Source organism: Dromiciops gliroides, chromosome 4 (assembly GCF_019393635.1).
Source record: "Dromiciops gliroides isolate mDroGli1 chromosome 4, mDroGli1.pri, whole genome shotgun sequence".
NCBI classification, from domain to species: Eukaryota; Metazoa; Chordata; class Mammalia; order Microbiotheria; family Microbiotheriidae; genus Dromiciops; species Dromiciops gliroides.
Genome location: NC_057864.1, coordinates 445,940,337 through 445,953,076, shown reverse-complemented (window position 1 = coordinate 445,953,076; position 12,740 = coordinate 445,940,337). Strand labels below are relative to the sequence as shown.

The following is a 12,740-nucleotide window of genomic DNA, read 5'->3' as shown; positions in this document are numbered from 1 at the left end:
AACTATGGCATCATGGGAAGACAGGTAGGAGAGGAGCAAGATTCAAAGGACAAGGACAATGTTACCATTGCCATCCCTTTTCCTTCCATTCCATACCTGTTATTACTTTGGTATATATCTTTCATTTATTCATCTGTCGACATGTTGTATTCCCCAAGTAGAATTCTCATCTTTGTATCGCCAAAGCTTGGCCCAGTACCCTGAGCCAAGTATGAGCTTAGACTACTTGTTGAATTGAACTGAATCATGTGGAAGGTAGTCCCCATGTAGTCATTTATCTGTGTTAAAGGAATGGGACTAGGGAGAGAAATAAAGCTCACCAAAGGGAAATAGCGAGGGCTGGGGGGAGGCACCTCTCTGTGAGACCCCAGAGTAGATGAGATTCTGTGGGACTGTCAGCTGATCTTCCATTGCATGCCTCTAAGGTTCTTTGTTTCTGAAGGAGGGGCCTTCCTTCAAGGTCTGATTTCCTGATAACATTTAAGAGAAAACTTCTAGCAGAATGCCAAGATCTAGTCTCGTTTTGCCACCAAGTAGCTGTGTAACCTTGAATGAGTCACTTGGGTCTCAGTTTCCTGATCTGTAAAATGAGTGTGTCTGATTAGCTCCTCTCCACCCCACCCCCACCCCAGTTTCTTCTGACTTTAAAGCCTATGATCTTATGAAGAGCAAGGTCCCTTTCAGTTCTAACAGTCCATATGATTCAAAGCCAAAGGACAAGTGTGCTTCAGGGCAGCAAGACAGCAACCAAAGGTAGCCCAGCCTCTGGCCCCTTGTCTCGTTTGCACCTACACTTCACACGCTTAGATTAATAATGTGTATTGAAGTTGCTCCGGGGACAGAGAGGAGGAAGGGGACTGGGCTAGTTTTGACTCTTCTGGGAAATTAGCAAATGTTGGTTTCATGCCTCCATATCAGTAAACTGTGCTGAGGGCAGTCCCAACATTCCTGATGATCACTGACCCCCAAGGGAGTTAGCCGTATATTCAGGCTCTGTGTCTGAGATCTGTTGTTCATCGGGGTGGGCAGGCACCTGAACCAAGGGGAGCTGGAGACAATGAAACTATTCAGGGTTTAAGGTGCTTCCTTCTCTCTACAGTATTGTTCTTTGCCTCCTTGTGCTTGTTTGTTGTCCTTGTTCTGTTTAATAAACTTGGTGTGGGGATGACTAAGAACGCTTGACAAATATGTGCTTAGGTAGGTGGCACTGCCTGGGCAAACCTTCCCAGTGCAGTTCTGCCCCTACTTCTGCCCACCATCCCCAGTTCTGGTCTTGGTCTCTTTACTCTGCATGAGCCAAAGCTAACCATGACACACAAAACAGTGGGGTGGCTGCTGGTGTCCTGACACATGAGTCTCATTATTGACCCAGGGCACCTTTCCACATCTGGCCCCGAGCCCTGGTGAACCTGCCTTTTCTTCCTCTCCGGAGTGTCAGTTTCTGGCTATCTATGACAAGCTGTAAAGAGCTCTATCATTTGGGACGAAGAAAGTTCATTGAATAATCCCTCATTTCTGTGTTTTGTTTTCTGTAGCATTATTAGCATCATCATAATTCTGGCGGGAGCAATTGCACTCATCATCGGCTTTGGCATTTCAGGTATGTGATTTGTTGTAGGAGATGGAGAGTCCTCCCAGACAGTCCATTCCCATTTTACCATAAGGTCCCCTTCTCACAGGCCTAGCCCTTCTGGGAGCAACCACACTCTCCAGGTAAAGGTCCTGGGACTCACAGTCAGCTCCCCAAGTAGGTGACCTGAGGAGATCACCCTGTTTGACAATGAGGCTGCCAGTGAAGTCTTTAACAGTTCTTAGTTTTTGTTCCCTTATTTTAGACAAAGGCAAAACTCACTGTGGCCACTGTAGGATGTCAGCGACAGATGCCACACCAGTGTGGATGACTGCTTTCTGAATGCAGCTTATGTTTTGAGTTATACAAAGTCACCTCTGCCTTCTGGTGGACAGGCTATTTCTCTGAAGCACCTGACACACATTCAACCAACATTTATAGTCAAAGAACCTGAATTGTGCACATTGGCAAACATTCCCTGCTTTTCTTTTGCACTTTGGCAGGGGTGGGGAGGGAATGAGGGTTAAATGACTTGTCCAGGGTCACACATCTAGTAAGTGTCAAGTATCTGAGGTCAGATTTGAACTCAAGTCCTCCTGTAATCCAGGGCCCATGTTTTAGCCACTGCGCCACCTAGCTGCCCCACCTTTGCACTTTAATACAGTTCATGTCTTGGTGTCTTGGGAGATACCCCAGAGGTTGCCTGGTTCAATGTCTACTACCTCAGTGTCTCCTCTACAATATTCCTGAGAAACAGTCATAGTCAGTCTCTGCTGGATGATCTCTATTGACGCCTAGGGCAGTCCATTTCACTCTTGAAAAGCTTTGCTTATGAGGAAATATGTCCGTATATGAAGCCCAGATCTGTCTCTCTTCAATGTCCATCCATTACTCTTGGGTCTGCGCTCTGGAGCTAAAGAGAACAAAGCAAATTCCTCTTTCCACAGGCCAGCCCCTCAGATACTTGAAGAGACATATTATCTTCTCTGGGTCTTCGCTTTTCCAGGCTAAAAATCATCAACCCCTTTAACTGGCTGTCATATGGAAATTATTTCCAGGACCCTCACCCTTTTAGTTCCCCTCTTAGGTATGGGGTTTGGTGAGTCAGTGCCCTTCCTAAAAATAAATGTCCAATCCAGAAATGAACATCCCATTCTGGTTGTGGTCTGAATTCAGGCAGAGGACAGGCTCGGAGCTGCTCATTTCCTCCTGCAGTCAGTCTGTGATAAGAGCTGTCCCTTCACCCCTTTACCTTTGCATTTTCTGCACTTGAGAATGATTTCCCTCCTTGTAGATGGCAGTGGTCCTGGGAATGTACTTGTTCTAATGGCAATCACTCAGCCCAGGCTTTCTGGGCTTTGCCACAGCACCTGTTACAGGTCTTCAGTATGATGGTTCCATCAGCTGGCTGGCTGGACTGTAGGGAACTTGAGGGCAGGGACTGTCTTTTGCCTCTGTATATCTCCAAGCACAACGCAGTACCTAGCACAAAATGGGTACTTAATAAATGTTTATTGATTGATTGATTGATAGACAATGCAGTCTTTGTTCGTACAATGTCCCTTCTTCTTCCTAACTTCTCACCCAAGTTTTACCCATAAATCCTTCATGGGATGTGTACGTCCAGTTCTGTTTATAACTTGAGAAGACAAATTTACTATTTGGCATGCCTTCTTGTCTTCTATTTTTCCTATATGACTGTTCCATCTCCTTTTCTATACATACTCACATCCTCAATAACATTTTTGACTCATTTTTTTCTATGTCATTAGTCCCAAATAATGTAAGATAGTCTACTTCTGTTTTTCCACTGTCCTTTAAGTTGCTTACATTTTTTTTTGCAGGGCAATGGGGGTTAAGTGACTTGCCCAGGGTCACACAGCTAGTAAGTGTCAAGTGTCTGAGGCCAGATTTCAACTCAGGTACTCCTGAATCCAGGGCCGGTGCTTTATCCACTGCTCCACCTAGCTGCCCCAAGTTGCTTCCAATTTTAGTCCTTTTGTGATCGTGATGTCTCATTATTTGTAGCCAGAGCACATCATCAGAAAGTAGTGGTGGTAAGAAGATGGATTTTTTTTCAGCACCAAAGTGTTTGGGAACACCAAAGGCCAGGAAGCCTTAAGCTCCCCCTCCCCTTCCTTGTCTGAGCACATGAATAATGAGGTCATTGCAAAACTGCGAATATTCTGCATGAAACTGGCAAAACTTTATATGGGGAGCATTATCTCAAGAGCTCAGCTACTGGGACTTTTCAAGAGGCTTCTGGCCTTCTTACTGATCCATCCCCAGGTCACCAAGCTGTGCAGCAACTGACTTCTCGGTTGACCAGTGGTTGTCACATCAGGCTGAATGAACTATATACATCACCTTTCCTCTTGACGTGTACATATATATGGATATAGATATATAATATAGCCTATATATCCTATAATATATACCCTTCTGAACCACTACTGGTTTTGAGAATTTGAATATGAGTATACTTTGTTGCAATAAATAATATAACTTTACTTAATAGTAGCTAGCATTTATATAACACATTAAGGTTTGCAAAGGACTTTACAAATATTATCTCACTGTGGAGTTTAAAACTATATGTCGTTGCCCTATAATTGTCCCAAGTTTAGGGAATGTAGCTGGGGTTTATTATTGTGATGTTTAAAATCTAGTGTGTGGTCGCCTGACCTGACCTCAGTGTGGGGGAAAAATTAGCTAAGATTTACAGATAAATTTGACAACAGTTTAGGCTTTTAAGCATTTATTAAAAAGTAAAGATAACCCATGGAGTACAGCCTATCTCCTTTCCTCTCTCTCTCTCTCTCTCTCTCTCTCTCTCTTCCACCAACCCAAAGTCCCAGAATGAAAAAAGGGCAATCCTCAGTGGCTTCTCCCAGAAGCCCCCTGTGAAACAGGAAGCAGGGCCGTCCCCCCCACACAGCTCCAAGCTAATTGGCTGGTAGCATTGATTGACATGACTTATAGGCAGTTCTATAGAGGTAACTTCCGGACACCAGGCAGCTTCTGGACACTTAGTCAAATGCTTTCTTTTCAGGGGGGCATCACCCTGGTTCTCACAATGTCTTTCTCAGCAGGGGGTGGCACCCTGATTCTCACTATATATATATATATGTTACTTAGAAATTTGAGGCTCCTGAGGCAGAGATTAAGTGAATTGAGCAAGAGCTACATAGCTCAGATCAGAGCTCTGATCTTCCTGACTCCAGGCCCTGAGTTCTATCCACTGCGCCAAATAGAGGCCTTCAACATTCTAATGAAATCATGATTTCATAAGTGTGGGTGGGTAATTCCCAAATCACTGAAGATCACAACCCATCCATGCCTTCTCATCCTATCCAAATCTTTCCAGAAATCCTCCCAGAGGACCCACTCACTTACTAGGCTAGGGGGATTCCTCTCCTTATTCTAATACTGTATGGACATCAGTGGAGCGTTTGGACTACTTAATAGGGCATCTACAATAGATGAGGCACTCTTATAGCCACAATTTTTTCTTCAAATTGAACTCTGTAGTAGCAGTTCATACCCACACTTGTTCTATTCAACAAGTATTTCTTGAGCTTCTACCATGTGTTGTGTCGGGCATTTTGCATCAAAGACCAAAAGAAAGTAGTTGCTGTCCTCCATGAGTTTGACTGAGGGGAAACATGTGGCCAGAGAGGTATATACAAAGTAAATACCAAGTAAGTTCAGAGGCTGGGAGGTCACTAACTACAGGCGGAGTGGATCAGGATCGGGATTAGGCATCATGTGGGAGGTGTCCCTTGGGCAGAGCCTTGACAGTTAGGCGGAATCCAAGAAACAAGAGGTGGAGACAATGCTGCAGACTTAGGAGGTAGATTGTCCTAAGGCCCAGAAAGGAGAGATCCAGCATCCTGGACTGGGGAACTACAAGCAAGCAGATTGGCTGGAATCAGAGCTCAAGCAATGAAAAATGATAGAAAGTTAGGCTGGAGCCAGATTGTGATGGACTCTCAATGCCGAACAAAGGAGTTTGTAATGTATCCTAGAAGCAACAGGGAGGTCTGGAAGCCTCTTGTGTAGGGGAGGTGAGATAGTCAGGCTTGTGGTTTGGTAAAATTAGTTTGGTAGCTGTACTGACAATGGTTCACAGGTCCATTGATTCAGAACTAGAAGGGACCTCAGAGGCCATCTTACCCAGCATCTCATTTTCCAGCTGAAGAATCTGAGGGTTGGAGACATTATGATTTACCCATGGCCTCCCAGCTACAAAGTATCAGAGGTAGTATTTGATCCCAGGACTCTAACCATTGCACCACAGCCTCTCCAATAAACTAGGGGGAGAGACTGGAGGCATGGAGATTGATGAAGGCATTGCAATAGTCTAGGCAAGAGGCAGACTTGAACAAGGGTGGTGGGCAGGCACTATCTCCAGGACCTCAGCAAGGAATCCTAATAAACTGAATGAATCTGTATTGAGCTTCTACCACACGCAAACAATGTGTTGGGCACCCTTGCAAACTCAAAGTTTAGATTTGTTTTTGTGACAAAATTTAGTTTAATATCTTCAGACTTAATTAACATTGATGTTCATTCCATCTGCCACAGCATTAATGAAAACAGTAAATGGGGCCCGAGCCCGCAGCACGTCCCTGCGGCTCGCCACAGGTGCCTGTTTTCAATCATTATGTCCGCTCTAAGAAGTTTCAGTTCATTTCCTACCTGTGGGCTCAAGGCCAACCCATTTAAATTAATTTGGTGAGTAGCGCTATTACTGAAATTGAGATACATCATTACCATTTCGCTCCTTTCATAAGCTTTACTAATTGCCTATTTTTATCCAAAAAGCAATCTGCTTTCGTCCAGCATGGCTGGTTCTTTATAAACTCCTGCTATGCATAGCTACATTACCCTCAAATTGACAGATGTTTTCTCTTAGTAATATTTGTTCCATTATTTTAATAAGAATTGATGGGGAGAGGCATTTCCTTCTCTTTCATCAACCAGCTTCTTCAGTATCTCTGGGTTTGATGACCCCATCTTCAGCTCACTTCGCATTCCCACAGTCGCCTCTGGCAGAACTGGGACCAGAAATTGGCCTTGATTTAATCATCATCATGATAATGGCTTAGATTTTCATGGCTTTATATAAACACCATCTCTTCTAAGCCTTACAAAGAACCCTGTGAGGTAAGCCATGTAAGTATTATTTTCCCCATTTTACAGATGAGGAAGGTAGGGTTCCAGGAAGTAAATGTCACATTATGATATCGCTAATAAGAGACAGACTTGAACCCAGCCCTTTCCATCCCATGATCACTGCCCTTTCTACCACCCCATACACTACCATTTCCCTCATGATTTCCTACAGGGAATGTTTTGGGATAGTGCTCTTGGTGGTCAGTTCTTGATTATTCAACGTCTCTGGACAGTCATCATTCAGTCTTTGCTTAAAGACCTAGGGGAGGGGAAATGTTCCACAGTAGCTCTTTCTGGTTTGGGGATGGCTGTAATTCAGTGCCACAAATGATTGCCAAACTGGAGACAATGTCTCAAGGGTGCCTCTGGGGGCCTGGATTCAGTGCATTCGTTCTCTGGTGCCAGAGAAGCTCCAGCTGTTCATAATTGTTACTAATACTTGTGTAAATTATTTCACAAAGTGTAGGGCTCAGCAGAAAATGATGGAAGGGCTATATTATGGAAGCATCAAATACCAGCAAGGATTTTTCTTGCTGTTGTCGGCAGTATAGAAGAATGCCCAAATAATTCAGGAAGATCTTGCATCTGATGAATGAGGCAAGAATCTTAGGACAGTGTGGCCTCCTGGGAAGGCTAAGAATCAGACTTGATGATCTCTTGGGCTCCTCCTTTTAAACTGGGAGGTTCAGTGTAGCTCCAAGTTGTGAATTGCATTTCATCTTTTCCTCCCCTTGCTCCACACCTCTAAATAAGATGACAGCAGTTGGGGATATGGGCAGAGAAGGACAAGCTACCCATACATACATAATCAGGGGGCAATCATTAACATGGTTCTCAGCTTTTCAAGTCTGCATTAGGTGAAAATTCATTCATCAATGCACAATGATGTTGACCTTGAAGTAGTTTTGTCTTAGCTTTCATTTTTTTTTTTAGCCAACTTCATTCTGTATTTATTAATCCCTAACTGTGAGATAATGATAATATCTGATATACTAGAAAGCACACTGGGTGTCAGGAAACTTGGGTTCAAATCCCACCCCCTGCTAATACTTTGTGGGGGTGTGGACCAATCATTTAATTTCTCTGGCCCTGAGGTTCCTCAACAACAAAATAAGGAGAATAGAGGTGATGACGTATAAGGCAAGACCCCTTCCACCTCTGAAGGTCTCTTCTTCTATTCTAGGCTCCTAAACACAGAGGCAGGACACCTGAGCTCCTGCTGGTTATAACCCCCATGGATTATGGAATAATGCCACAAGGTCACCCAGTGCTTTTAATGTCTGCAAAGCACTTTTACAGTGGTTATCTCACTTGATCAGGACAATGGCCTTCAGAGTTTAGGACAGCATGAGATATTATTGCTGTCTGACTAATGAAGAAACTGAGCAACAGAGAAAGTGAATGGCTTGCCCAAGGTCACACAGCTCAGGTTCTGTCCAGGCTAGAACTTGCTTCTCTGAATTCAACAGCCTATGCTCTGACTCATTGGGCCATGTGGTCTCTCTGAGCCCTCATTTTCTTTGATCTTCATCCACAAGGTGGCTATAAGAATGACTTTAGAGGAACTTTGTCGAGCCTGAAAGAAAGGTCTCTTTCATTCATTCCAGAGAGTGAGATCCACATGGGATCACAGATTTTGAGGGGAAGGGACCTCAGAGGTCAACTAATTCTCACTTTACAGATGAGGAACTAAGGTCCAGACAGATTAAATCACTTTGTCTTAGTCACCCAGGTATCAGAATTAATAATCTAGTGGTTTTCATGTCCATTTCTGTTCAAATATCCAGGATGTGACTCATTCAAACCAGCCCCTCCCCCAGCTGAAAGTGTCCTTACCCTCCACTCGTTTTCCTAAAAGACTTTGTCTGGATGGTTCCTTTGCCCCCATCGCGTGTTTGTATTATTCTTACTTGTGTATGTGTCATATTCTTCCTGCCCCAATTAGATTGTAAGCTCCTTCCAGGCAGCACCAGTTCATTTTAAAAAATCTGTATCCAGATCACCTAGCACAGTGTCCTGTACATGCTAAGTACTTAATAAATGTTTGCTGACTTGAACTAAATCTCACTGAGTGTCTAGCTCTGTAGCTGGCCATTTGTGACCCCGTGGACTCGGGCCTGGGTCAGAGAGCCCACCTGTTGTTTACCATCCTAGCTCTGTGGCCTTCCCAGGATCTTTGTGGCCACAAGCCGCTCCCAGAATGTGGCTGCCCCCCTCTCCTCCCTTTCCCCAACCTTGCATAGAGCTTTCCTTGGCCTCTGGACCACCACCTTGGAGCAGGTCCACTCTTGAGCAGAGACCAACATGGATTCTTGAAATACATTCTGGAATCCAAACTGGTGTGTGGGAGGCTCACTTCTTCCCATTTTGGCTCGACAAGCTTTGCTTTGGTTCCATGTTGAAGGCCAGCCTTGTTTGAGCTGCTGCTGCTGCTTCTCTCGGGCTTTTCCATTCTTTTCATCTTACGGTCTGAGTCTTTCTCCCACTATATAAATAGGACAGGACAGAACGAACTGGAAGGAATCTAGTCCAGCCCATTAACTTACAGATGAGGATGCCATAGCCCTGGTTAGGAGAGCCTGCTGCCAGGACTTCCTGGCCATTACTCTCTCCTCTGCATTTTGCTTCCTTCTCTCTCTTGATCCTGACAGTGCTTTAAAGGAACCTATGGCACACTGGGGAAAGCACTAAACTTAAAGTCAGAGAACCTGGGCTTAAGGACTCACCTCTGTCACTTGCCATGGTGACCTTGAGAAGTCATCTGTGCTATGGGCCTCGGTAAAATGAGGTGGGGGGCAGAGGGGAAGGATTAGAAAGCCTTCAAGGACCCTTCAAGCTTGAAAAGAAACCTTGTCTTCTCTCTGAATTTTAGCCAGATTTCTTATCTAACTTGATGCACAGCAGGTGGTCCTGAAACATCTTTCTTTGACAGTATTAATGTGAGAGCAGTAAGAATGCAAAGAATCAGATTCTAGCCCTTCACAAGTACACTGGGGCTGGTCCAAGGCCAGACTTGTAAATGACAATTCTTTATACCTAGAATCACCAGGGACATCTCTCAGTAATAACTTCAATGTACTCAAAGGAAGATGCTAATCACAGCCATCTTTGAAGAAAACCTGCCCATACTAGTAGGTGGTAATCACAAGAATTATTTGCTTTAAAAGATACAGATATCTTTGTAAATTTTTTAAAAAACCTACTACATAAGCAAATAACATGTTTGTCTGGTTTTTAACAAAAGTAAAAACACCTTGGAATTGGGTACGCTACTCAACTACAGCACTGTATTTCATTTCGCTATAGTCTCAGATGTTATCAGAAACTACTGAAAGCCACAAAACAGTAATAATAATAACTATTATGTTTACACTTGAAGGAAACTTTGATGTTATTGATTATATATTTCCTTCAACAGCGCAGGTGATGACCCACTCCTATTTTCCATAATATACATCCCTTGCTCAGGCCTTCCTGCAACTCCTTCATGGGGGTTCTATCCAATGTGCTGGGGGCCTTTCTCAAGCTTTCTCAATATTGTAGAGGTGCCAATGGAGTACTGTCCCTTGGACTACCTCACTCTTCTGGTTGAGTATCTCCTGGATGATTTTTTTTTTTTTTTTTTTTTTTAGTGAGGCAATTGGGGTTAAGTGACTTGCCCAGGGTCACACAGCTAGTAAGTGTTAAGTGTCTGAGGCCGGATTTGAACTCAGGTACTCCTGACTCCAGGGCCCGTGCTCTATCCACTGCGCCATCTAGCTGCCCCTGGATGATATTTTTACACTGCTTTTAGTGCATCATTCTTCATTGCTGATATACTGCTGCATCTTCATGCCCACCATGTGCTTCTCTATCACCTACAACATTATTATCCCCATTCTGCAGATGAAGAAATTGTCATGTTAGCCAATCTGACAGGTATGAGGTAATACTTCAGAACTGTTTTAATTTGCATTTCTCTAATCAGGAGTGAGAGTATTTTTTTCCTGTGACTACTGAGAGCTTTGATATCCTCTTCTGAAAACTGCTTGTTCATATCTTTAGACTATTTATCAATGGGAGAATGGCTCTTATTTTTACAAATTTGGCTGAGTTCCCCATAATATATGAGAAATGAGGCCTTTAGGCAAGGAAACTTGATATAAAAATTTCCCCCATTTTCTGTTTTCCTTCTAATTTTGGCTGCATTGACTTGATTTGTGCAAAGCCTTTTTAAATTTCATATAATCCAATTTCTCTACTTTATTTCCCATGATCTTCTCTTTTTCTTGCTTGGTCATAAACTTTTCCCTCATCCACAGATCTGACTGGTAAAATTTTCCATGCTCCCCTAATTTGCTTAGGTTACAGTACCCTTTATGTCTAAATCATGTCTGTATTTTGATCTTTTCTTGATCGAGTATGTGAGATATTGGTATATGTCTAGTTTCTGTCACACTGCTCTACAGTTTTCCCAGAGTGATTCCAACTATTGACTTAAAATCTGAAGAGCAGAATTAAGAGGTAGATGTGTTGGATTTGGCTACCAGAAATCCAAGAACTCTTTAAGTGAGACCTTCAAGCACAATAGCAAGCAAGGGCTGATCACACTCAAGGATATTTTTTCTCACCTAAAATCACACTATCCTAACATCAAGACCTTGCACTAACCAACGAATTTTGACAGTGTTCAAGATTTACCCTCATCTGACTTAACACTCAAGCACAAATACTGGCTTTGGAAATTTTTTCTTAATATAAAAGTCAAAAGAATACAAATTTGTCTTGACCTCTAAAAGGTAAACAAGACCCTTTTTTTTGCAATGGATGTGATAATGCAATATTTTAACTGTAAATTATTTTCCAGAAATTTCTATTTTCAAATAATGTACATTTTTATTTAAGAGAATTCTCCTTGGCTTTATATATTATCATTCCTACCCTCTGCCTTTGGAGAATTCTGTGGTTTGCACTGTAACAGTACAACTTTATAGTGTAGCCAAAGGCATAGGAGTCTTTTGACTGATGGGATAGTCTTTCAAATAGAGGCCTCAGTTGTTTGGCTTTGCTTATTTCTTGGATTTTACAAATTGTTTTTTACTCCTTCTGAAAGAGGGAGAGGGGAAGGAAAAAAATTTATAAAGTGCCTCCATATGCCAACCATATTTACAAATATTATCTCATTTGATTTGAAAGAAGAGTTTACAAAAGCAAAGGAGGACATCTGATCCATGGGATAGTGGAAAGAGCACTAGATTCAGAATCAGAGGAGCTGGATTTAAATTCTGGCTATTTTCCCGACCCTTCCTGGCTCACCTCTTGTGGCCTTGGCTTATTCCTCTGTCAAATGAGAGCCTGGATGACTCTAGAGGGTGGTCCCTGCCAGCTCTTTGATTCTCTACCTACCTAGTCACTAGTCACATGCCCTCTATTAAGCTACAACCTGCATGAATTTAGACTATTCCATTGTTCATTTGTGTGTGTCCGGCATTTAAGAGTGCTGGTAGCCTTCCCAGAATTACACAAGAATTTTTTTGTTAATTTTAATTGAGCCTGGTGACTTTCCTTTAGCTTTCATAGCTGTAAAAGTAGCTGGTATTTATACAGATATCCCCTATTAACACCTTCCAGTTGTTCTCTCTTTAGAGAATGTGGCCAGGAGCTATAATGTTCCTTGACAAATTTTGCCTTTATGCAAATGACCCTTCATTACCATAAACCCAACACTGCTTGGAACAGATCACAGTTTTAGGACCGAAAGGGATCTTAGAGGTCATTTTACAGATGACACCAAGGCCCTCAGAAGTTCAGCAACTTGGGCAAGATTCCACAGAGACATTCAGCGGCAAGCCTGGGACTAAGTTCCCCGTTTCAAATCTGCTCCTTCCTCTGTACACTGCTTTAAGTGAGCTACATTGGTCTTTCCCTTCACAACAAAATATTCACAATACACAGCTCTGATCCCGTCACTTCCACCACCCCTCACCTCCACTTCAAAGGCTTCAGTGTCTCC

The 12,740-nt window shown here is 43.0% G+C and overlaps 1 protein-coding gene across 1 annotated transcript in view; it reads left to right on the top strand.

Annotated features, from left to right (window-relative positions):
• The window catches only part of VTCN1 (V-set domain containing T cell activation inhibitor 1), an 81,812-nt gene that overhangs the window by 58,053 nt on the left and 11,019 nt on the right, over positions 1-12,740 (top strand). The window contains 1 exon segment of the mRNA XM_044003548.1: positions 1,536-1,600. Coding sequence (XP_043859483.1) covers positions 1,536-1,600 — 65 coding nt within the window.